At 47.2% G+C, this 23,873-nt stretch overlaps 1 protein-coding gene across 4 annotated transcripts in view; it reads right to left on the bottom strand.

Annotated features, from left to right (window-relative positions):
- Window positions 1–23,873, bottom strand: part of EVA1C (eva-1 homolog C) — an 84,590-nt gene that overhangs the window by 32,308 nt on the left and 28,409 nt on the right. Inside the window, exons 2-4 of one of the 4 annotated variants that reach the window (XM_081301302.1) lie at window positions 14,966–15,162; window positions 12,139–12,262; window positions 6,160–6,309 (exon numbers count right to left, since the gene is read on the bottom strand). In XM_081301302.1, the coding sequence (XP_081157428.1) occupies window positions 6,160–6,309; window positions 12,139–12,262; window positions 14,966–15,162 (471 nt within the window). Of the gene's footprint in view, window positions 1–6,159; window positions 6,313–12,138; window positions 12,263–14,965; window positions 15,163–23,873 lie in introns of all 4 variants that reach the window. The other 3 variants (XM_081301301.1, XM_081301300.1, XM_081301303.1) reach the window with 3 other exon arrangements.

The raw sequence follows: 23,873 nt of genomic DNA, 5'->3' as shown, positions 1-23,873 counted from the left end.
AGACGGTGGCAGTGACAAGGTGCTGCTTGGGCAGGTGCTGGGGCACTGCTCTGAGAGGACATTCCAGTGGATTCCTGGACCACGACACTGGGCCAGCTATACAAAGGCATGGATAAGAGCCCAAGCCATGGGCTGGGGATCTAGCTCAGTTGGTAGAGTGTTTGCCTTGCAGGCACAAGGCCCTGGGTTCAATCCCCAGCACCACCAAAGAAATTTAAAAAAGAGAGTCTAGACCAAAGAAGTAGCTTGTGCAAAGACCTGGGGGTCTGAATGAACAAAAGATGTTCCTGAGATTTCGAGGAAAGGGGACAGAGTGGCAGGATGTCAGCCAGGACCAGGATGGCTTATAATGCGCAGGGTGCAGGGCTTCACAGAGGGGGCAATGTCATCTATTTAATCTTAATGACATCCCTCTGCCTGACAAATATAGGGACGCAGCCCTGATGATGCAGGCAAGAAAGCCCAAAGTGGGCCGGGAGCCCAGAGGCCAGACTACAGAGGCTCGGGCATCTGAGGGAGTGCACAGGACTTGTGGATAGGTCGCTGGGGGGAGCGGAGGTTCAAAGAGTGTACTTATTCAGGTGGGTGACATCAAAGCCTCTTTATACAGGAGGGATAATGGGATGACTTTGTGTGCCATGCACAGGTTAAAACCTTGAGGCGTGGCTTACCTGGGCCCAGTGAATGGTCTCAGCATCCAGTTAAATGAAGAAAATGTACCCACAGGCAGAGCCTGGCCCCAAGGTGCATCCACCTCGGAGGTGCATCCACCTCGGAGGTGAGAATGAGGCTGAGGTTTGCACACAAGGCTGAGGCTGAGAAGAGTTGAGCGTCCTCAAAGGCCACCCTCGGCTTTCCCTTTGGCCCCCTGCACGCGGCCCAGCACAGGCGGAGGGGCTCTGGTGTCTGGCTTGTGACTCACAAAGGCAGGGCAGAGCTTGCTCAGCCCGAGTGCCCCGAGAGTGGGGACAGACATGCCTGATGGGGACGTAGGGACTGGGAGGGGCTCCACAGGTCCTCCTGCCTCCATCAGCTACCGAGGGGCGCAGACTCCATTCACAGACCCGAGGAATCCGCCAATCTCCACGGAAACCTGTCTCCTGGACATGGTGCCTATTAATACTTCATTGGACTAATTACGTTTCCCCTTGGAACCCAGGTCCCATCCACCTTCCAGGAACATAAGGCAGCAAAAACTTATTGAATTTAAATACTTCAGCCAACAGATCTTACGTGGCTGAAGGAACTTTTCCCAGAAGAGCAGCTGAGACAATCTGTTATTGCTGCTTCCCCAAACACACGCAGCCAAGTTAGACCCAGTGAGCCTGAGAAGTGGGTGCCCTTCCCCTATATTGCTGTGGGGTTGGGGGAGCACTGACGAATGCATACAGAAGAAACAGAGCCCGAGGTGCCCTACAGGACCCCACGAGTGCCCTTTAGGAAACTCCCTTGAATAATAAAAAGGTTAGCAGTTAAAAAAAAAGAGTGAAGTCCTGTTCTGCAGAGAGAGGTTAGATCCGAGAGCTTCTTATTTAACCACGGAATTCAGATCACATAAGGAGATGGGAGGATGCCTCTGGCCTCCCTGGGGAGAAAGTCCAGCCCAGAGTAGGGAGACGCCTGCAATGGCCCAGGCAATGGTCCCCTCACCTAAGACAGTAGCAGGGAGAAGACAGAAAGTGTGGGGACCCTGAACACAAAGAAACCAACGGCTTCTGTCCAAACCTGAGCAGGTGTAATTTGAGAGGGAGAATGGAGATTCAGGAACTCACAGGTCACTCAGGGGAACGGAGCAGAGGAGAGTGCCGTTAGCAGCCGATGGAGAACCCCCTCACATGTGCCTCTCTGCTCATTTGACAGTCACACCTGTGAAGACAGGAGCCCTGTCCCCCAGATCTACTTAAGAGCAGCTGGATGACCATGCCTGCCTGCCTTTGGGGATCTTTCAGAGTGGCCTTTTAACAGATCTCCACATTCTTAACAGAGCAGCTTTCCCCCAACACTGGGTACGGGCCTATATCGGTCAATTTTTAGTTACTACAACAAAATACCTGAGACTGAGTAACATTGTAAAGAAAAGAGGTTTATGAGGCCCACAGTTCTTGTCCAAAGTCAAGGGCCCACATCTTGTGATAGTCCTCTTTCTGACAGAGTCCTGAGGCAGCTGAGGGCATCAATAGGCAGAGATGCGGACAGCATATGTGTGTGTCTCTTCTGGACTTTCACTTTCTTCTCTTAAGGCCACCAGTACTCAATCATAGAGACTCCACTGGTCCACTGGGATGAATTTATCTAATCCTCATCACCTCCCAAAGGCCCACCTTCTTCTTTTTTTTTTTTTTTTTATAGAATTGGGGATTAAACCCAGGGCCTTTCATCACTGAGTTACATTCCCAGCCCTTTTTGTTTTTTGAGACAGGGACTCCCAGAGTTGCCCAGACTGGTCTCAGACTTGTGATTCTCCTGCCACAGCCTCCCAAGCAGTTGGGATTAGGCCTGCACCACCACGCCTGGTGCCTGAGGCTCCACTTGGAAACACTCATAATCAGATTAAATTTCCTTTTAACACCTTCCAGGAGGGATTAAATGCCAGCGTGTGAACCCACGAGGACACACTTACACCACACCCAGGCCCTAGCATTCTATCCCCCGACCTGTAAACCTCCTGTCTTCATAACCTAAGTGACAATGGCTCCATCTCCAACAGTCTCAGAGTCTCAGTTTATCCCAGGATTATTTCAAAACTCCAGAGCCTCATCTGAGACGCAAGGCAGACTCCTGCAGCTGTAAGCCTGTCGATAAAAACAAGTCCTCTCCTTCCAAGATACCACGGCAGGCCAGGCTGGGGGTGGGGAAACATTCCTATTCCAAAAGAGAGAAATAGGGAAGTAAAAAGAGGAAGCTGCCCCAGGGAAGAGTAAACCTCAGCAGGGCCGATGTTAAATCCCAAAGCTCCAAGTTCAGCATCCCATGCACACTACAGTGAGGGGTGAGTTCCCAAGGCTTTAGTGCGGCTTTGCAGACCACAGCCGTGATTACTCTCTCATGCAGTTTCCCCGCAATGGGAGCTGCACGTTACTGGGGCTGGGGTTCCCCCTCCTCAGTCCTATGGTTCCCACCAGGGGCTCTCTGCGTTGCATTCTGCACACTCAGCACCAGGGTCAACTCAGCACCAGCAGCCCCCAGCCCGGGTCATGCTGGCAGAGTGCCGTCTTGTGCTGTGCCCCTGGAGGGTGTCTGAGCCCCTTTCCTGACATACTGCTGCCCTGGAAGGTCTCTGGGCCTGTGAGGGGAGGGCAGCCTCTCTGGATGCCCTGGGCTCCTGTTTCCCATCCTGGTGTGAAGCCCTAGATTACTTTTATCCTCACTAATCCTGCAAGGGGTTTCTTGGTCAGGACCCTCACCTGCTTTTCTTAGCTCCTTCCTTGGCCAAGCTGTGTGTTGATTCCAACCCTTTCCATTCTCTTTCCTTTTGCTCTTGAGTCTCACAGTCAATCTGACCAAAAGCAGCCCACAGTGCCCAGGACACAATGTAATGTGCTTTGTCCTTTTGATGCCTCCTCGGCTAAGTGAACTAGTCCATCACCATTGGCTTTCACAAAGCCTTAGGGCATTTACACAATGAAGTCAGGGTCTTTACTCCTTCATAACCAGGGTGACCTTTTCTTCAGTCTCCCAAGAAGATCCTTGCTTCCATCTCAGACTGATCCCTATTCTCTTCTCCTGAGCCCTCACCAGACTTTCCGATAGTGCTCTTCTTATATATAGTAGCATATTTCTAGCTTGCTCCTTCAGCCTCTTCCAATCTCTGTCTGTTATTCAGCTCCAAAGTCACTTCTACATTTTTGGGTCTAGTCTAGTCATAGTAATGACCCATTCCTAGTTATAGTAATGACATTCTTTGTACCAATTTTCTGTATTAGTTTGTTTGCATGTTTTTACTACAATAAAACACCCGAGCTGGGTAACGTTATAAAGGAAAGAGATTCTGGTTAAATGTCAAGGACCTGCATCTGGCGATGGCCTTCTTTCTATGTGTGTGGTACTGGGGATAGATAGAACCCAGGGTCTTGCATATGCTGGGAAAGTACTCTACCACTGAATTGCACTTCCAGTCCTTTCTTAATTTTTGAGACAGGGTATTAATAAGTTGTTGAGGCTGGCCTTGGACTTATGATCCTCCTGCTTCAGTCTCCTGAGCAGCTGGGATTGCAGGTGTGGGCTACTCTACCTGGCTTGGTGAAGCCCTCCCACTGGCAGAGTCCTGAGGTAGACCAGGGCGTGACAGGGCAACAAACAGAGAGCATATGTGTGTCTCTCCTGGATTCTCTTCTTTTAAAGTCACCAATTTTCTACCAGAGGAACTCTCCTGGGATGACCTAATTCAATCCTCATCACCTCCTCAAGGGCCCAGCTTTAAGCACTAGGGTCAGATCAGGGTTCCACCCTCTTAATAGCTCCCGATGGGGAGTAAATGTCAGCTCCTGAACCCTGACCACGCCCATGCCATCACGAGTCCTTTGGTGGCACATGATCCTGGTGACCTGGTTCTCTATTGAGTCACCTGCATGTTCACCCATACAGTCAGGCCAATTACTTTTCATTTTTAGGTCCAAAGTACTCCTGAGACACAAATTTATTCCTAATTTCACATGCCATTCATGAATAAATCATAACGATTTAGTACATCAAGGGCTCATTTTAGAAGCTGATCAACAAGCATGACCCTTCATCTGTCTCATGGCTAGACCTGCTCTCACTAGTAATGCAGTAGAGAGACATGAAGCTTTTTCACTACCACAGGCTGGAATTTGATGGCTAATTTTATGCATCAATATTCAGTATCCAGTTGTTTGGTTAAAAATCAGTGTAGTGCTTCAGTAAAGGTATTTTTTAAGATGAGACTAACATTTAAATCAGTACACTAATTTAAATCTGGAGTAAGACAGATTGCCCTCCATAGTGTGGATGGGTCTCATGTAATCAGTTGAAGTCCTTAAGGGCATAGAGATTTCTCTAAAAAGGAATTCTCAAGACTGCAGTAATTTGAATTTGAGACCTCAGTATCAACTCTCCCTTGGCTTTCCAGTCTGCCAAACTGCCCTGCAGATTAAGACTTGCCAGCTCACAATCTCCCGCCTTTTTCCAAATTTGTGCGCGCACAAACACACACACACACACACACATACACACACACACACATATATATATATATACATTTAATTGGTTCCGTTTCTCTGGAGACCCTGACTAGTAATACAGGCTGGCTCTGACGGGTGGAGCTATCAGACTGCACCAGGGCATCATCTCTTAGCTCCAGGTTGCAGGCCTCTAAGTGGCTCTGAACACTCTAGATGAAGTGCAGCCTTGAGGTCTTGAACTGGCTCCCCACTCTACCTGGACACTCCTTCCCAAGTGTCTGCTGAGTCCCTCCCTCATCTTTTCTAACTCTCTGCCTCACGTGAACCTCATTGCATAAACTCTTGCTTCTTCACAGCATACCCTGCTTCCCACCTCCCCTCTCTAGTGTGATTTCCTCCTTAGACTTGTCTGCACCTGACATATGACATAAAATTGTCAATCAGTATCCTTGAGGGATTGGTTCCAGGGTTCCCTGCAGATGTCAAACCCCATGCATGCTCAAGCCCCTTAATCAAAATGGTGTAGTGTTTGCATACAACCTAGACACGTCTTCTCATGGCTTTGGATCATCTCTAGATGATGCATAATACCTGGTGCAATGTAAAAACTATGTCAATACGTGTTACACCATTGTTTAGAGAATAAGAATGGGGGGTGTGCATGTTCAGTGTAGGCAAAAATTTCCCCCAAAATGTTTTCAATCTCGATCTCAATCCTATTGAATGAATCCACAGAAGTAGAGCTCACAGACGTGAAGCCCACTGTACTAGTTCCTTCTTTTCTGCTTTCTCATGCCTGCCCGTCCACTGCTGGAAGGTCAGATCATCAGTGTATAGATTGTGTTGGTCACTGATGCCTCCTTGGTGCCTAGAACAGGGCTCTGCATACAGCAGGTACTCAATAACTGCTCAACTTTCCCTCTGACCCAGATACTGGCCACTGAAGTGACATCTTTCCCAGGGGACCCAGGGCCCTAATCCACTCAGCACCTAACTATAAGCAAACAAAAGCACGCACCGAAGGGGGGCAGCCGCTGGGCTTCGGAGGCGCAGGTGTCCCTCTCCTGGGTCCTCCTGCCATAGGTGGCGGAGTAGATATTGAGGAACTTGGATTGGTGGCAGTGCAGCTTCAGCTCCTGGTCTTCACACACGGTTTTGTTTTTCAGTTCATCTGGAGTGGAAACAAAAGCCGGCGGCACCATCAGCTCCCCTCGGAAGCAACAGGAACGGTGAGCACTGTCCAAGTCCTGGCGGCCCGTCCCCTGAGCTGTGCTCCAGGACCTGTCTGCCAAGGGCATCTGTGGCCCTGGGAAACAAAGTCCTCTGCAGGAAGCCGTGGAAAGTGACCTGCTGACAGCAGGGAGACCCCAGGAGTGATACCAAGGCGCAAAGAATAGACGCCAGGTGAAGGACGCCCCAGAGCGGCTCCCTCCCCACTCACAGATTCCTTCACTGCAGGGCCCTTTAAATGTGGACCTGGGACTCTCACAGGGAAAGACCAGGAGTCACCTGGAGAAGCACCCAGGTAAACCGCACTGCCAATGCCACCATCCGCTTCCCCAGAGACGAAAGAGAAGCAGAGATGTTATAAAAGCAAACTACTATTACTACTGCTATTATGATATTATTATTATTATTTTGCTAGGAAACTGGGCCAAAAGAAGGTGCTGAGTCTGTAAAGAATCCCTGTTTGTGGAAGTGTTAGGAGCTGCCCCACAGCCAGCAACCAAGGTAGGCAAAGTTTGCTTATTTGTTTGGTATAACAAATTCTTTGACTATTATACAGTGACATTATAAGTCCACTGTCAAAAAAAAACACTTTATTTTTTAATAGCGTATCCCCAAATCATTCAATTAGTGAAAGGTTTTAATAATGATTTTATTTTTAACATATTTGTTAACACTCCAGCCACGAAAGACTGCGTATCCTATAGTTCCATTTACAGCTGTCCCTACATCACCTGAGCTCCTGCCTTCTAGGTTTTCAGTTACCCACAGTCTGAAAGTAGCCAATGGAAAATTCCAGAAAGATTGACTACATTCCCATAATTTTTTATCATAGTAATTGTTATAAATATTTTATTATCATTGTTGTTAAACTCTTACTGTGCCTTGTTTATAAATTAAACTTTACATAGTATGTATGTATAAGGAAAAAAAATCACATATATTTCAGGCACCCACTGGGGGTCTTGTAACACATTCCCCATGGATAAAGGGGAACTATGGTGCAGTCACCGTGTGTTAATTGACAATGGGAATAAATTCTGAGAAATGTGTCACGAGGGAATTTTATCATTGGGTGAGCATCACAGTTACTTCCCCATATCTAGATGGTACCGTCTGCTACACACCTACGCTATCTGGAATAGATGATTGCTACTAGACCACAAACCCACAGCATGTTACTCTCCTGAACACCACAGGCAATCGTAACACAATGGTAAGTATGTGTGCACCTAAACACATCCACACACTGAAAAGCACTGTAAAAATACTAGTTGATAGGAATTTTCCAGACCCATGGTCAGTTTATGGGACCATTGTCATATAGGTGCCTGTTACTGACCAAAACATAATTATGTGACATGTGACTGTATACAATATATTCAGAAAGGGAAGTCTTCAGAGGCAGGATGTAGATGAGTGGTTTCCTGAGGGGATGTCATCAAAGAGTAATAGAAAATGGACACGGGAAGCGTTTTGAGATGGTAGAAATGTTCTACAGCTGGACTGTGGTCATGGAAGCAAAACTCGGTAGATATATACTAAAGATCATCAAACTGTGCACTCAAAATGCATGATCTGTATGCTACAAAATTATACTAACTTAATAATATCTTTACTTATAAACAATAATAACTGATACTCACTTTTTTGTGTGGGGGAGAGGATACCAGGAATTGAACTCAGGGGCCCTTGACCACTGAGCCACGTCCCCAGCCCTATTTTTTTGTATTTTATTTAGAAACAGGGTCTCATGGTGGCTCCCCCAAAAAACAAATAACCCAATCAATAAATGGGCCCAGGACATGAACAGACACTTCTCAGAAGAGGATATACAATCGATCTTAAATTGTGTACTCTTCTGAGTAGTGAGTAGTATGTTGAAATCTTTTGCCACCTTGGCTCTATCCCACCCAGGACATGAATCACCCCTTTTTTTAGTGTGTCCACTTGATATGTGCTACCTGCCTGTTAGTCATTCACTAGCTGTCTTGGTTACCAGATTGACTGTCACTGAATTGCAGTACTTGTGTTCAAATTATTTGTATTTTACTTGATAATGGTCCCAAAGCACAAGGTTATATTGATGCTTGTGATTTTACTATAGTATGTTGATACAATTGTTCTGTTTTATTATTAATTGTTGTTAATCTCTTACTGTCTCTAATTTATAAATTAAACTTTCTCATAGGTGCATATATATAGGAAAAATATAGTACACACGAGGTTGAGTATTATCTGTGGTTTTGGGCACCCCTGGAGATCTTGGAATTCTTTCTCAGTGGATAAGGGAGGACTACTGTACATAAAATGGGAGCATTCAGGATTAATCAAAGGCTCAGAGCAGAACTCATGTTACAGATGCACAAAATCCCTACCCTGTCTAGTTCCCAAACCACCACCCCTGCCTGTTAGTTGGACACTAGGAAGAACCACATGCAGAGGGCACAGTAGACCAGTGGCTAGGTAAATGTGTACAAGGCCTTTACCTGCTCACTGGAAACAGCATAGCAGCTTGAACTTAGAACCAGGGAAAATTTGTTTCCTTTTTTTCTAAATAAAAAGAACATATTGACCCTGACCCTGACTTTGGAGGCTTTGAGTCTTTGGGGTGAGTCATCTCCACAAACGTATGAGGATTTCCATGCATTATGCTAAGTCCCACCAACACTGACATTTTCTTCTGACTTCAAGGGCCCAGGGTGAATTTAATGTGGACCAGAGGCCAAGCACCCACTTCCAACTAGAAGAACACCAGAACATGTGGAGAATGCCTGCCAGGGGCAGAGCTTGTCCCCCGAAAAAGGGCAGGAAAGGGCAAGACAAAACCAAGCTTTATCTCAAAAATGGAAACTTTTTTTATTTTTTTAAATCAGACTAGATTTTCATTTATTTATTTATTTATTTATTTGGTCAGAATGTTGAAAAATTAGAATTTTTTTTTTTTTTAAAAGGCACATCATGAAATGTATCTATTAGCCACATCTCTGAGTTGCCAAAGGCCATTCATTGAAGGTAGCCTAGAGGCCAGCAGAACCCACCCAAGGTAACAAAGCACCTGCACGTGAGGCCTCCAGAGAGTTCTGTCTCCAGATTACAGGCAAATAATCGACTGAGGTGAAGGGGCCTGTGTCTGTCACATTATGTTCTGGGGGTCACTGTTGTATTATATTTAGTCACTTGGTTCTTTGGGAATGTGCTATTTCACCTAAGAGTGGCATTTCTGGGCTCCAAGGGACAACGGGACTACTAACATAGTTACTCCTTTTCTTAGAGGACTTGGATTTGCTTTGGGGCTCATCTGCTCTGCAGTGAGGGGTGAGGGCTGCCCTCCAGAAGTGAGTCACCAACACTCCTGCCTCGTAGGTGAGGAGCTGCACAGGAGCTTGGGGAGGTAGCACCGTGACCCTGCGTAGAGGACCCCAGAATGAAATTCTCCCTCCTGATTCTACCCATTACAGGGCTGTGTGGGACACCCCATCTCTTTTTAATAATACACACACAGGGGATCCTCGGCTTGCAATGGGGTTATGTCCTCATAAACCCATCACGAGTTGTTAATATCATTTTTAAACAGAAATCATGTTTTTTAATCAGAATTTAATGCATTTAATATGCCTAATCTACCTAACCTCATCGCTTACCAGCAGAGCGCACTGTAAAGTATTGGTTATCTCCGCTGGTGGCTGGATGACTGACTGGGAGCTGTGGCTTGCAGCCATAGCTTAGCATTGCAAGAGAGGATTGTACTGCATACTGCTAGCCTGGGCAGAGATCAAAATTTGAAATTTGCTAGGCTCAATCCCCAGCACCAAAAAGAAAAAAAAAATGTGGTTTCTACTGAATGTGTATCACTCTCACACCATGATGAAGCTACATGTAAACATCCTAAGTCTGGAACCATCCGTACAGTTACTTATCAGTAATAGCCTTTTAAAGATGGGCAGTTGAACAATTTGCCATGATAAAAGTATCTTATTATGGGCATTTCTTACGATAGCCAGAACATGGTGACATTGAAATGCAGACAAGCACTTGGTCCCTTGCGTTTTTAAATTCTGTACAGTGTGCCCTGCCATTTCCCTCACCCAGGAGAGGCCAGGCCATTCCCCTCACTGCTCTCAGTCACTCAGATCTGTCCCAAGAATGACTATCTTCTTACTTGAATGAGAGCTTCCATGACTGCACTCTCCTTCATGACAAGTCTGGTGCTGAGCATTTTACATGCACCACGCTGTTTACAGTCTCTAGACAGCCCTGTGGGGAAGCGGCATTATCTTCATTTACAATTAAGTCCTGGAGCCTCAGAGAGAGTCCTGAACATGACCCCAGAGGACACAGCAGCTCACTGCAAAAAGGGAAACAGATCCAGAATTGCCTAGATCTAAGACCTCACCAGAACCAAAACTCTCTGTAGACTCGAGATAGAGGGAATGGAGGGAACCCGACCTCACTGGGGATCTTGCACACATTTCTGTAATTCTCCAAGGCATCTGGTAATGGAGCACACAGCACAGGGCGGGGTCTGGCTGTTCTGCAATACTCAGACATGTTTGTGGGTATTTGTGATTGTGTGTATGTGAGTGTGTGAGGGTGTGTATGATAGTGTGTATGTGTGAGCATGTGTGATCACATTGTGTATACTGCAGGGTGGGGTGTATATGATAAGATGTGTGTGTCAATGGAGCATGTGGTGAGTGTGTGATTGGGTGTGTGCACGTGCATGGATGTGTTGTGGGTGTGAATATGTGTGGATTAGTGAATGTGTGAGTGCATTTGCATGCACAGTACCCGGGCAGAGCCACAGGAGCAGTTCCAAGGTTTCCAGGTCCTAGCAGGGAGAGGGTTTAGGAGAAGCTTGGATGTCTGCAGAGAGGATCCAGGGGTTCTCCCCAGATGTGCAGTGGAGAAGTGGCACCCATGTGGCTCTGTGCCTCCTCCCCTCCAGCATCCAGGCTATAGTGTCTTGGGGAATTCTGGGCTCCAGAAAGAGAACCAACAAGAGAACAAAGTGCAAAAAGTGAAAATGATTGTGTGGGGATTATAAAAATTATCATTCCTTATGTTTTGGTTAAATGCTGTTGCTATCATTTCTTTTTCAACGGATTACTTAAGAAAGTCTAGGGACGCAATCCCTCTTGGTGTTTCTCAGGCACACGCTGTGTGCATGGAAGAACGACCCACTCATTGAACAGGGATTATTTTTTGGCTGATAAAGGGTTAATCACAAAACCAATTTGCATTAGAAATAGCAAGAGTCAGTGGAGAAAAGCAGAGAATCAGATATGAGAGATTGCTCCAGCCATGTCCTTCCTCTCTCATTCTTCTTGGAATGAAAATGCCCAACAGAGTCTTGGCCATCTATAAAAATCGGAGAAGGCAGTTTCTAAACATTTGAAGCAATCGTCTCTGGTGACTTCCTTGCCTCTGGTCCTCAAGGACTCCAGCCTCCTACCAGGACTGCCTCTAAAGAGCAGAATTAGTTCTACATTTTGAGGAAAATCAATGGCTGTTCCTTGTCACCTCTAATAGTTAAGCGTCAGTCAAACTGAGTTTTACGCACTGGGAAGGATTTTTAAATTCATGGATTTATAAAAACACACACGCATTCTTTCTGCCTGTCTGTCTCTGTCTCTCTTTCTTCCCAACGTTTCTGTTAACAAGGTTTCAGAGTTGGATAAACACCAGGGGCAGATAATTTTCATCAGGAGATTCCAGGAAACCAGGAACCAACCCCACAAGCACTGTTCCCCCCTCAGAAGTTACTTACTAGGTTGGCATTTAAAGGAGACCAGGAGGTATTTACTGCTTCCTGGGCAAAGGTCAGGTCCAAAGACACGGCTATTGACCAGGAGGTGGCAGGCCCGCTGGTTCTGGCACTCGTCCAGCACCTTCTAGAAGGAGGGGTAGAAAAGGCACAGGCTTGTGAACGCACACCGTGTCCGCCAGACCCCACACCTGTGCTGCTCCGGGCTCTGAGGAGCGGGGAAGCCTCCCCACCGGGCCTAACTGTGTTCAGGACAGAAGTACCCACATGTGGGTGAGGGCGCTGACTCCCTGCTCCTTCCCGAAGGAAGAGACCCGATCCAGCAGAGCCAGGACCCATCATCTTAGGACCAACACCCAAACAGCTCAGCTGATGCTCTGGTTGATTCCTTTGGCAAAAGTGCTGACTTCCGGAGGCTCCAGGGGACATGGGCAATATCAAGTGTCAAATAGCAATGATGATCAGGAATCATCCATACAGCTCCTCCCTTAGAAGAAGCTCTACAGTGGCCCAGGCGGGGATAGCTGGACAGTGGGACAGGCCCCAGACACCCCAAGTCTTTCCAGCTCATGACCCAGCAAGAGACCAACAAGTGAAAATCACTGCTAATTCCCACCATGATCAAACTCAAGGGTATAGAGCCCATGTCTCCCTTGTGGAGCGATTTACTCAGTGGGACACTCAGGCACTGTGCTGAGTAATTTATTCTAAAGCTTTCCTTCCTCTCTCTCTCTCTCTCTCTCTCTCTCTCTCTCTCTCTCTCTCTCTCTCTCTCTCTCTCTCATTCTCTCTCTCTCCTGATTTTCCTTTTTTCTAGGCAACTCCTTCATTTGATCATGAATCTGCTCTGTGGAAGCTAATGGACCACCCGACCCTGGGCCACAGAAAGTTCCAGTGTTTTACTGCTATTTTTCCAGTTCCTGATTTCCAAAAGGAACAAACCCTGTCTGTGATTAAACTCAGAGGTCCCAGACTTGAGGACTTGAAGGATGCTGCCTCTACTAGGTGTCACCTGTCACCTCATGGGCCCAGCAGGTGTGGACCTATCAATAGAAAGATGCCCAGAGAAGCCCCCAACTCCCCAGGAGGTGTTGCTCTCAGAGGAAGATGCATGTTGGCCTGGTCAAGGGTCACCAAAAGTGACTCGGATGTCACAGGACGGCGCCTCGAGGACAAGCTGTGTCCAAGCTGGAAAACATAGAGAGGGGACTTCCTGTTGACATTAGTCTTGGGTTGGGTCAGTCGTGGTCACCTGAGTGAATGTCAACCTGTCCCCTCTCTCTCTGCCATAAGCAAACTCTCTTGGAGGAAGCACCTTGCCTCTGTTCCCAGCTAAGCTTTAAAGTCACAAAGGAAAGGATCTCTTGATCTCTGGACAAAAGAGCAGGGCACAGGGATGCTTCTGGCAAACGAGCCTCCGAACAGCCTCAGAACAGTGTTCACAAATACTAACTTGTCAGCCTAATGGAACATCCTCTTCCCTCAGGGGCACCTGGCCGAGGCAGGAGCTCCCGCCTGCCAGAGTTCATACTTTCTCAAAGGAGGCACTTCCGGCCTTTGGGCACTGGCCAAAGTACTTTTAATGCACCTAAGAGGGCAGCAGACAGCTGGACACCAGGGCTGGGTGGGCAGAGCAATGGAGCAGGTCAACAAGGAATCGGGGCCCCTGAGGGGAGAATTAGGGTAGGTTGGGCAAACCAGGAAACTAACTGCTCGCTCGCCTCCATAGAAACATGTTGTCACTCATCAGAGTGTGGAAGCCGCCTCAAGGAAATTCATTCCAACCCATTCTTTCTGGCCCTGGGTTAATATTTTCACCAACCACGTGACTGCCTGGACACCAAGATTCTTGGAATGAGAGCAATAAATGTGTGTGAAACAGAAGAACCTCCATCTCATCATAATACTTCTGCCTCTCCTCTTTGGGCCCTAGGAAGAGGGACACAGCATTGAAGGTCATTCTCCTTCTCTTTAGTTATCTCAGTGAATTTATCTTTATCTGTGTTTTCTATGGCTGACAAAATCAAACTGCTTCTAACTTTCCACCTAATCAACACCCAGCTTTCAGTGTATTCATCTGGAACTTGGGAGTCTAAAAAAACATCCCAGGCCAAGTGTCTCGATAATCTTGACCAACTACTTAAAATGCCAGGATCAGTGTATGGAAGTGGCTTGGGTAACTGAAAACCATGGGTAGTCTAAAACCATCAGTGAATATTAGTTTGCCCTCCCTCTACACCATCTTTCCCCAAAAGGGAATGACTTAAGAGAGTTCTCTCCCCCAATTCCTGATTCTATCTAGAAGAAAAAATAACTCAGCAGAGGCTGCTCAATATAGCTCCAGAGAATAACCAGGATAATGTGATTATCTTGTGGAGAAGCAAGCCATAGTTTTTGATATTCCTCTTCCTCGTGTCATTCTCTAAGAAGTTGATCGTGACCTTGTACATCTGCTTCACAGAAACACTCATGGTTTCCACCAAAGAATTCCTTTTCTACTTTGATATTTGTGGGGGATGTGGACCCAGTGGTTGAAGCCCAACTGTGCAGTAAGGAAGATGCCTATGAATAAATTCATATTGCAAATGTACTAAGGAAGCTCTCCAACAGGTAGGGATTATATGGACTCTGGTAAAGGCCTTTGAGAAGCAAGTAATAGCTCACCTGCCAAATAGGTGATTTGTACAAATTGAGATTTTCAAGGACTGGATTTGCTTCACAAATACATATTCAGGGAGAGACAGAGAAAGAGACTGAGAGACAGAGAGAGAGAGAGAGAGAGAGAGCTGAAATCATTTTATCATCTTAACACATCTACAAAAGGTAATACCTGCAAGGTGGTGGGTGCCACACAGGTTAAGCTGTCTTCCCTCTGGGAGGCAGGCTGCTGGGAACTACACATTTGGTAATCTTGCCCATAAAATGCCGATTGGACACTTATTGTAGAATGCCGAGGGCACTGCAGATTCAAGTGGTCCCCGTCACAGGCATAGGCGGTGTGGTTTTGCAGGAGTTTGGTTAGGTAACCTGGAAAATATTTAGCCGGGTTATAAGAGGCCCAGGAACCCACCACTCCTTCACAGTTTTGGAGCAGAAAGACATTGGTTCCCCCAGGGAAGGGGCTGCTCAGTCAGGAAGATGTGGGGTGCAGCCACCGTAGCTGCTCCAGTAGAGAAGCCACCAGATGTGGCCAAGTTGGAGTTCCAGAGGCAGATGCCAGTTTTCATGTCTGGGCCAGAGACCGTGGTCTGGGATGGCCCACTGTGAGGCTCTGAGGTCTCCCTCCCCTCAGGAAGCAGAGGGGACTGGCCAGGAGCCAAGGAGTCTGGAAGTACCCCTATAAAGGAGGAAAACATGCTGAGTGGGAGTCCCCCAGCCTGTGGTTGCCTGTCCTGAGGGAGACCAGGCTCTCTGCTCTCCCAGGCCTTGCTGGGGTGAGGGGATGCAGTTTCACTCTGGGAAACTTCTCCAGGGCCTGTCCCCACCCCTGCTGGAGAGGAAAGCCAGGTGGCCCCCTGCACTGTTAGGGCATGCTGGGAAGTGTGTGGGAGGAGAGAGGGGGAAAGGATGGTGGGGTTTGCTGTGGGTTGAATATGGTCCCCTGAAGGCATATGTTCTCCAGGAACCTCGGAACGTGACCTCATTTGGAAATAAGGTCACTACAGACATAATTAGTTAAAATGAGGTCATATTGGGGTAAGGAGGTCCCTTACTACCACACGTCCTTATAAGAGGAGAAGAAACACAGAAGACAGCTGAGTGAAAACTGAAGGGACATCTACAAGCCAAGGAAGGCCAAGGACTGCCGGCCACCACGGGAAGCTGGGAGAGGCAAGGAAGGAGTATTCCTTGGAGCCTTAGGAGAGAGCGTGGCCCTGCTGACGCCTGGACTCCAGACTTCTGGCCTCCAAAATGTGGGGAGAATGAGTTTCTGATGTGTTTGGCCAATTTACTGCAGCAGTCAGAGGAAACTAAGATGGGCTCCTGGTCTGGGCCTCCTCAGCTACTTCTCGGGCAAGTTGGAGGAGCTGTCCTGGGCAGGAACTCTGAGGAGCCCTGACCATAGCTGGCCGGCACAAGCCCTGGACCATTTCTCAGAAAGGAGGAAGGAAGGTTTATCCAAAATGGAGATTCCCTTCCTCCTTCTCACACCTCACGAGGTCGACAGCCAGGCTGCTGGGAGCAGAGCCAGGGACTTTCTGGTGAGGTGTGTGGGAGACGCAGTGGGCAGCCCTCGGCCTCTAAGAGGGAGGAGTGAAGGACAGCTCCAGAATGCCCGGTTCCCACACCCATGACCCCTGCTTACGTTGCTCCATTCAGGTTTCAAAATCCTCCCAGGAATGGAATTTCTGGCCAAATCAGTTCCCTGAACTTCCTGGAAACTCACATTCAAAGGGATTGAGATAGTCTGGCCTGGGGTCATTCCATTCACCCATCTAGAATGTTCTGAAGAGGGCTGCGAACACCTTCAAGCACACTTAACCCAGGCCTTGAGCTCCCTCTAAACTTTTATTTCCACCCTTGAAACCTTAAAAAATCCCACCAGTATGTACAGCTATAAGGCACAAACAAAAAAAGAAAGAAAACCATCATGAGAAGGACCACAAATTCAACTACCCTGAGTGAATCCCCTTGGAGGAGCAAAGTCTAACCCTAACCCTAACCCTAACCCTAACCCTAACCCTAACCCTAACCCTAAGGGGCACCAGGCACCAGCGTGTCTGAGTCCGGCACAAACAGCCAACATCACCATTGTGGTGCACCTGGCCAGACACATCAGAGGCCACGCTGAGGCCCTCCAAGGTCCTGAGCCTTGGTTCAGGGTCTCCCTGAAGGGCACCCAGGTGGACCCTGATAAGGTGAAGGACACTGGCCATTCCAGTCTCCTTTGTGGGATCTCACTATGAGCCACATGCTGCTTCCAGGACCCAGTGTGGGGAGCCATTCTCACACGTGACTGGGCGACTCCGGGTTTGGGTCTGAGGCGCTCTGGCTGTGCCGGAACTTTCTCGGCCCTCTCCTGATGAGAGAACCCGTCCGTGTGGGGGTGTGACTGACCACTGACCCCGGGGGCCCAATCACTGACCCTGACCTTGGAGTGCGGCCCCCCTCAACCTTCATTGGATGGAATTCTCCCCTGAATTTCTTGTTCCCCAATAAAAGGCAGTTACTCCCTGGCGTGCTCTCTCTCTCTCTCTCTCTCTCTCTCTCTCTCTCTCTCTCTCTCTCTCTCCTGCTAGCCCTGAGTAATCCTTGCTGCCCTGCCGGGTGGTTAGAGGTAGGAACCAGAGAGGGGAGCCATCTCGGACCTGGCCATAGAAAAAGGTAACTGAGTCTGTGTGTTTTATTTCGATCTCTGCTAGCTAACTTTTATGCCAAGAACCTCATTAATGAAACCATTGCGCTGGCCGCATGGTGGAACCCAGGGTCACAATGATGCTACCTCTAGGCCAGCACCCAAGACTGTGAGCCCACCACTTAGTTCTCTCTCTTCAGACTTCTTATCAAAGCTTCTTGTCCATGACTGTATCATCCCCAGGACCCTGATGAGTGACCAGCTGGCTACCATGCCCAGGTGATTCTAAGAGCATGACTTTGGCTTAAAGTTCATGGTCTTTCCAACGGAATTGTGTGTTATCCAGCTACATGAAAAAAATGACAAGACTCTGGGGGCTATGGAGCCACAAGGCAGGAGGGACCTTGCTCCACATTCCTGGACAGAAGGAGTGCCTGCTCCACAGACTGTGAAATGGGTGACAAAGAAGCTTTGGCTCTTTGCGCCATTATCCTTCTTCACTCTGTTTGTCACATAGTCTAGCCCATCTAAACAGAACTTGACCTCTGCGGAACCATCTGAATCAAAACACGTGTGTGCAGTGCAGTGGCCCCATACCATACCCACCATACCATACCCACCATATCAAACCCACCATACCATACCCTCCATACCACACCCACCATACCATACCACAACATACCCACCATACCATACCCACCATACCATATCCACCATACCATATCCACCATACCATACCATACCATACCCACCATACCATACCATACCATACCCACCATACCATACCATACCATACCCACCATACCATAACATACCATACCATACCCTACCCACCATACCATACCATACCATACCACAACATACCCACCATACCATACCACCATACCATATCCACCATACCATACCCACCATACCATACCATACCACAACATACCCACCATACCATACCATACCATACCATACCCACCATACCATACCATACCATACCATACCATACCCACCATACCATACCATACCATACCCACCATACCATACCCACCATACCATACCCACCATACCATACCATACCATACCATACCCACCATACCATAACCATACCATACCCACCATACCATACCCTCCATACCATACCCACCATACCATACCCACCATACCATACCCTCCATACCATACCCACCATACCATACCCACCATACCCACCATACCATACCATACCATACCCACCATACCATACCCACCATACCATACCCACCATACCATACCCACCATACCATACCCACCATACCATACCATACCATACCATACCCACCATACCATACCATACCACAACATACCCACCATACCATACCCACCATACCATACCATACCATACCCACCATACCATACCACAACATACCCACCATACCATACCCACCATACCATACCATACCATACCCACCATACCATACATACCATACCATACCACACCATACCATACCACACCATACCATACCACACCATACCATACCACACCATACCATACCACACCATACCATACCCACCATACCAAACCATAACATAACATACTATATTCTCACTCTGAAAATAGAATTCTGAGGGCAGAATCTCAATGGCTCAATGTGCAGAACTAACAAGTTTGAGCTCATTTGGGCCTTTTGTGCTCTGAGGCAGAGGGGAGCCCCCACCTCAGTCCTAAACCTATGCAGTACAAAGAAGATACATTAGCAATAAAACTTGCACTAAATTTAGTTCAATGCCTTCTTCAAAATCTTTGCCCACATCCAGACTGTGGATAAGAGTCGGTGTCAAAATAAAATGAACTATCAAGCCACCAAAAGACACGGAGGAAATTTAAATTAATATTAAATTAAATTAATAATAAATTAATATTATGAAATGGAAGAAGCCAGTCTGAAAAGCCTACTTACCATGTACTGTATGTCCAGCCCTATGACATTCTGGAAAAGACAAAACTATGGAGACGGTTAAAAAACCATCAGAGGCTGACAGGAGTGAGTGGGGAAGGAGGGTGAGTGTGTGGCGCACAGGAGATTTAGGTCAGTGAGATGACTGTGTATGACATGGCAATGGTGCATACATGCCACTTCCATTGTCCAAACTTTTAGCATGTACAACATCCAGAGTGAACTCTAGTGTAAGCTATGGATGCCAGGTGGCAAAGATGTGTCTGTAGAGGTCCATGTCCATCAGTTGTAACAGACACTCCAGTTGGATCTTTATTGCAGAAGAGCCTGTGTAGGGAGGCAGGTACAGGGAAACTACTTCCTGTTCAGTTTTGCTATGAACCTAATGCTTTTTAAAAATAAAGTCTGTTTGAAATTCAAAACAAACTAAAAAGATACCTATGCCCCCCAGGGCAGAACTGCAGACAGGGTTCAGCAGTGGGGAGGGGCTGAGCGGGTCCAGGGGAGCTGGCAATGCTCTGTTCTTGGTCTGACTGGTACACAAAGGCTGTACTGGGTGAAAGTTCACCCTGCTATCCAGGATTTATGCACTTTTATTTGAAGGTAGGTAAATGAAAGGGTTTGTTTAAAAAAATTCATCTGTAGTTATCTGGCCAGCAATTTTAAACTAGTAATACGAGCTGAGACACCGAGGAGCCTTGGAGGGTTTACAGAGCAAGGGGGCACTGAACCCCTCTGCAGCCAACCGTACTCACACAAGAACACAGGAAGTCAGAGTGACAGCCGGAATCTCTCTCACAAGGACCAGCCATGGTCCCACACACTCATGGTCCTACAAGATTCCTTCCTTCACCGTCTTCTGTTTGTCAGGGAAGACATTTACAACTACCCATTGATTTAAGCAATGTGGAGGACACGAGGGACCAGGGTGAAGCCATTTGTGACGGTGGAGGTGAGTGCGGGGAACCTGTTTAGCAAAGGCTAAAAAGTAAGTGTAGGTTGGGAAAATCAAATGGCCCACATGATATGCAGAGAAATGGCTCCAAAGATGTCCACCTCTCTTAACCCCCAGGACCTGGGATTAGGTTACCTTACATTGTACAAGGGACTCTGTAGATATGATTAAGCCAAGGATCCTGAGAGGGAGAGACTACCCTGGATTATCTGGGAGGGTCCAAGGTAATCACAAGGGTTCTCAAAATGAAGGAAACACAAGGGTCAAAAAAAAAAAAAAAAAAAGGATACGTTACATGGAATCAGGTGTGACACAGCCTGGAGCCAAGAGGGTAGGCGGAAAAGGCAAGGGAAGAGATTTCCTGGAGCCTCCGAATGAAGCAGCCTGGCCAACACCTTCATTTTACACTTCTGACCTCATACAGTACGATTAAACTTGTGCTGACTTACGCCACTAAGATCGTGGTAATTTGTTACAATAGTCACAGGAAGCAAACAGTTTATACAAATGACTGTTGCAACACCCTGATGAAGAGGAGAGACGTGGGGCGATGACTGTTAAGAACTGATGTTTAGGGAGAGATTTTGGAATGTTTATACTTGGAAGTATACACATATGTGTATGTGTGTATGCATATTTGCACATGCAAATGAGTCCTAGGTTCCCAGGTAGGCTGTGGTCCAAGTTTGAAAGTGACTATTGGCAAGAGATTGCTTGAAATTATGGGCCCCACGTTAAATACAGGGAAGGAAATGAGCACAGGAGAGGGGAGAGGTCCAGGGGAGGAGGAGCTCTGCTGGGCCAGCGAGGTCACACTGAGCCAACCACACCAGCAAGCTGGAGAGGCAGGCGGTTGCAGTCAAAAGTCCTTTGAAGGTAGAGTCATTGCAGATCATGGAGATGTCCCAGAGTAGCCGTAGCAGGGGGTTCTATGGCTGAACCCCCTTCTAGAGAAGGTTCTGGAAATGAGGACGCCAGGGCTGAGAGTGAGGATACCTCCGGAATGAGCACATCCTAAGATGAAGGTGGGAGGCAGGGTGGAGCAGGAGCCTGCTGCCAAGGCAGTTCTTGAACAAAGGGCAGATGACGGATGAGCCGCTCCCAATCTAGAGCGCTTTGCAAAAGCGTATCCGCTGCTCAGTGGGCAAGCCCATTCTTTGCAATGTGCTGGGCAGAGTCCACACACTACTTAGCTTCCCCACACCTGGGTTTCTTGGCTGGTTTAAAAGAGAACCATTAAAAAAAAAATCTATTAACACTATTTTTTTGGTAATGGTTCACTCCGGATCAGATTCTCTATCATGTTGGATGAGTCAAAAATGTTTAATTTCTTCATACTCTCTACCAGAGTTTCTTCAGTCTTAACTCTAATTTTATAGGTAAGTCTTTGCTCTCTGGAAAGAATGTGAAAGTGCAAGTTCTTAAAAAAGTCAGTCCTTAGAATCCAGTAGAGCCTGACAAGCTCTGTTGATCCTGTTTACACTGGTGGGCAAGGGAAACGGGCGGGTGTGGACTGTTCATTGGCTTCATCTTCATGAAGCTTAGGTGGCTGATGCAGTTTAGGGAGCTCCAAGACACCCTTCCCTGGTGAACACCCCACGGCAGAGAAGCTCCTTAAACTACAGCCATGGCTAGAACCTTCCTCAAAGCAATATCCTGTAAGGCTTGGGGTGGGCAGATCTTAGAGTAGTTTAATATGGGTTTTTAGGTTTTCCTTTTTTTAAACAAAGAGGAAGAATTCCTGGGAAGTGAGACCCTAAAGAGCAGTGAGCGCAATCCCCCATCCTCGGAAAGATTTGGGGAAGTCTTCTTGGGACCATGCCCATCACATGGACGGTGAAAACTCATTTGCATACAAGCAATCCAGGGATTAGAGAATGACCAGAAAGGTGGAAACAACTCATTTTCAAAGTGTTGCATGGGATAATGGGTGTTTTGCAGAGTCAGGGAAGGCATTTCTATGGCAAAATAAAGCCTGAGGCTTGCTGGGATAAGTCAAGGTCAATACATTCTTCCCTGAAGGACTTCTCAGAGCCAGAGGTGCCCGTGTGCCCTGGGACGCCCGAAGACCAGAGCGGGCCCACGTCTTGACCAACCCCCACCTTTCTGCATCAAGGTTCTGAGGGTTTAGGTTAAACACATGACTGTGTTAAACAAGGTCTCGGCCAAGGCCTGCATCTAACCTGGAGGATTTCAGAGGGCCATGTGGCCACATGAGTAAGCCAGTGATAGAGGGTGGGGATTACAAATCCCAAGACTAAGGTTCAAACTGGGATCAGGGTGACTGACTGTCATGCTTACTTTGAGGAACTGATGTCCCCAGGTAGCGGTGTGAGGATCAGATGATGCAATGGGCATATACATCTTTGATCTATGATAAGCCACTGCACAACTCTAAGATATTACCACTGTAAATCTCAAAAAAAAAAAAAAAAAGTTAACTAACGTAGAGATCCCATTGGTGAAGTGCTGAACAACCCTGCGCCAATCAAATTCCACTCCCAGTGCCCTCTCAGCTCTGGACCACCGAGAGAAAAGTACTTAGTTCAGCAGCTGCCCTCACAACCCAGAAATGTCACTGTTGAGCTTGCAAGGAATGAAACTTCTCCATCTCTCTCTTCTTTCTTCCTTATAATTAAGATCTAGAAAGTTACTAATATTTAGAGGAGATCACATGTGCTGCAAATTCTTCCCCTCTTTCTTTTCTGTTACAGTGATGTCCACATTTCCCAAGCTCTAACGCTGCCTGAGCCACTCTGAGCACACCATATCCATGTGCTATAAAGTTCCCCAATCACCAGGGGCCAATTTCACAATCTTGCTTCTGGGAAGAGAATGGAATTCAATTGTTAAGACTTTGCCTCCCACTCCTTCCCCTTAAAAAAAAAATTAAGTGGCACCCTCCTCTTGTAAATGCTGCAGATAAGAGACCACTCCCTTTTATTCACAAACATTCAGAGGTGTCTCTACATGTTTGAAGTCCTTTTCCAGAAAAGAGTGTTCTTTTTTCTTTTGTGTGTTGTTGAGAATGCATAGAAGCAATGAGTCAGTATTTCTAAGAATACAGGAAAGGCCCCATGGCAGGTGAAGAGTAGGACTGGGCTCCATGTGGCAGGCAAGAAGATAAAAAAGTGATTTAGGGTTGCAGGGTAGCTCAGTGGTAGAATATTTGTCTAGTATGCACAAGGTTCTGGGTTCATCCCCAGCACTAAAAAAAGAAAAAGGTGAAGTTAGATGTGAGTCTAAGTCCTTTCTCTAAATCCAAGTTCAGACTAAGTAACTGAACCTGGAGATTAATTAGGATGAGAACTAGAATCATCAGTCTATTTCCTAGATACCTGAGATGGGGCAGGGATTGTGATAGAATCATGAGAAATATGGGTGACATGAAGTAGTTATTACTACTCTTAAGTGATGAACTTAGATCCTGGCCCCAAAACAAACTAGGGGAGGAGAGATGGTGAACTGAGAGCCTAGACAGGGTGGAGAGGATACTTTATTTTTGTATGGGAAGATATATCTTCCAGCCCCCCCCCCCACTTTGCAGTAGAGAGAGCCACTG

This window comes from Spermophilus citellus (genome assembly GCF_964194105.1).
Source record: "Spermophilus citellus genome assembly, chromosome: 7".
In the NCBI taxonomy this organism is placed as follows: domain Eukaryota; kingdom Metazoa; phylum Chordata; class Mammalia; order Rodentia; family Sciuridae; genus Spermophilus; species Spermophilus citellus.
This window is presented reverse-complemented; position numbering and strand designations above follow the sequence as displayed.